We start from the raw sequence: 2,419 nt of genomic DNA on the forward strand, positions 1-2,419 counted from the left end.
GGTGGTGGTGATGGTGGTAGCAGCGGTGTCATGGTGTGGGGGTGTCATGGTGTGGTGATAGGGCATGGTGGCTTCATGGTGTGGTGGCTTCATGGCATGAGGGCATCATGGTATGGTGACAGGGCATGGTGGCTTCATGGTGTGGTGATATCATGCCATGGGGGTGTCATGACGTGGTGGCATCGTGGTGGCTTCATGGTGTGGTGGCTTCATGGCATGAGGGCGTCATGGTATGGTGACAGGGCATGGTGGCTTCATGGTGTGGTGATATGATGTCATGACATGGTGGTGTCATGACATGGTGGCTTCATGGTGTGGTGATATCATGCCATGGGGGTGTCATGACATGGTGGCATCGTGGTGGGTTCATGGTGTGGTGGCTTCATGGCATGAGGGCGTCATGGTATGGTGACAGGGCATGGTGGCTTCATGGTGTGGTGATATGATGTCATGACATGGTGGTGTCATGACATGGTGGCTTCATGGTGTGGTGATATCATGCCATGGGGGTGTCATGACATGGTGGCTTCATGGTGTGGTGATATCATGCCATGGGGGTGTCATGACGTGGTGGCATCGTGGTGGCTTCATGGTGTGGTGGCTTCATGGCATGAGGGCATCATGGTATGGTGACAGGGCATGGTGGCTTCATGGTGTGGTGATATGATGCTATGGGGATGTCATCACATGGTGGTGTCATGACATGGTGGCATCATGGCATGGTGGCTTCATGGTATGGGGATGTCATGGCATGGTGGCATCATGGCATGCTGGCTTCATGGTATGGGGATGTGATGACATGGTGGCATCATGGTGTGGTGGTATCATGCGATAGGGATCATGACATGGTGGCATCATGGTGGCTTCATGGTGTGGTGGCATCATGGTATGGTGATAGGGCATGGTGGCATCATGGTGTAGTGGTATCATGGTATGGGGATGTCATGCTGTGATGGCATCATGGCATGGTGGCTTCATGGTGTGGTGGCTGGTGGCACTGTGGTGTAGGGGCATCACAGCATGGTGACATCATGGCACAGTGATGTCATGGCGTGGTGACATCATGGCGTGGTGACATCACAGCTCATCCCAGTCCCACCAGCACCAGGAAGCAGTGGTGGCTCCCAGGAGGTGCCGCGGTGGGGAGATGGGGCCACGGCCCCAAGGACCAGACAGATGCACCCACCACAGGATCCCCTGTCCCCAGGGAGCTGGAAATTGTCACCAAAGGACCCAAAGGTGCCAAGGCTGGGCCAGGACCATGCAGGGACACTGTGTCCCCTGCAATGGTGCCACCTCAGTGTCCCCAGGCAGGAGGGACCCCCCCAGGGGCTGTTACCTTTTCGCTCCTTCAGGTACTCGGGATCCACCAGCACCACACCATCTGCAAGGGAACAGGGGTCAGGGGACACCATGGGGACATGGCAGAGACAGGGGGGGACACAGCTGGGTTGGGAGAAGGCCAAGGACCAAGAGGGAGGTGGCAGCAGGGGACACACTAGAAGGGTTGAGGGACACGACAGGGTTGGGGGGACACGTCAATAGGGTGAAGAGGACACACCAGCACCTGGATGCAGAGGATGGGGATGTCCCCAAGGCACTTCCCAAGGGTGTCCCTGGTCCCCAGAACCTCCCCTTCCACCCGTGCAGGCTCAGGTGCTCCCAGCCCCAACCCCCCACCCCGTGTCCCCCCCGGGCCCCACGTACCCACGGGATCCACCACGTCGATGTGATCCACAAAGTCCCTCTTCCCGAGGTAGACAGTGAGCTGCAGGGAGGGACAGGGGGACAGGGATGTCCCCAGCTCTGCTGGCCAGCAGAGCCCAGGGGAGGTGTCCCTGGGGTCCCTCCGTGTGGTCACCACCTGCTGGGGTCCATCAGCCCCATGGTCCCCAAGTGTCACCCCATCCCTGTGGCACCCAAAAGCCGGTGGCACCTCTGGAACCCCTCCAGGTGTCTCCAGACCTGGTGGCATCTGGAGGCAACTTGGCATCTTGGGAACGTTTTGGGTCCAGGTCAAGCCCCAAGCTGGCATCTCATGGGTTTGTCCCCATGGGTCTTGCCCAGTGACACCCCCTCCAGATGCCCCCAGAGCTGGTGGCACCAGGGCAAAGCCTGGAACCCCTCCAGATGGTGTCTCCAGACCTGGTGGCACCTGGGGGACATCTGGGTGAAGCCCCAGCTGGCACCCATTGGCCTTGGGGTGTGGGGACACGTCCCCCCCCTCCTGGCTGTGCCCGATGGATCTGGGGGGGCCACCCCTGGGGTCACCAGCTCTCCCCACCCCCCCTGCTCCGTGGGGACCCCCCATTTCCCACCTACCTTCCCGTTGGGACTGGCTTTCTTAAACACCCTGGAAAAGAGCAGAGAGGGGGGATGTGAGTGGTGGGGGCACCCATGGGTGCTGGGGGGCAGGTGG

At 59.8% G+C, this 2,419-nt stretch overlaps 1 protein-coding gene across 1 annotated transcript in view; it reads right to left on the reverse strand.

Annotated features, from left to right (window-relative positions):
• LOC104386551 (beta-arrestin-1) overlaps window positions 1–2,353 on the reverse strand; it is a gene marked incomplete at both ends in the record, with an annotated part of 17,983 nt that extends 15,630 nt beyond the window's left edge. Inside the window, 3 exons of the mRNA XM_009995168.1 lie at window positions 1,340–1,384; window positions 1,708–1,768; window positions 2,323–2,353. Of these exons, the coding sequence (XP_009993470.1) occupies window positions 1,340–1,384; window positions 1,708–1,768; window positions 2,323–2,353 (137 nt within the window). The remainder of the gene's footprint in view (window positions 1–1,339; window positions 1,385–1,707; window positions 1,769–2,322) is intronic.
• Window positions 2,354–2,419: the final 66 nt, after the last annotated feature.

Source organism: Chaetura pelagica, unplaced genomic scaffold, assembly GCF_000747805.2.
Source record: "Chaetura pelagica isolate M959 unplaced genomic scaffold, ChaPel_1.0 scaffold1423, whole genome shotgun sequence".
NCBI lineage: Eukaryota > Metazoa > Chordata > Aves > Apodiformes > Apodidae > Chaetura > Chaetura pelagica.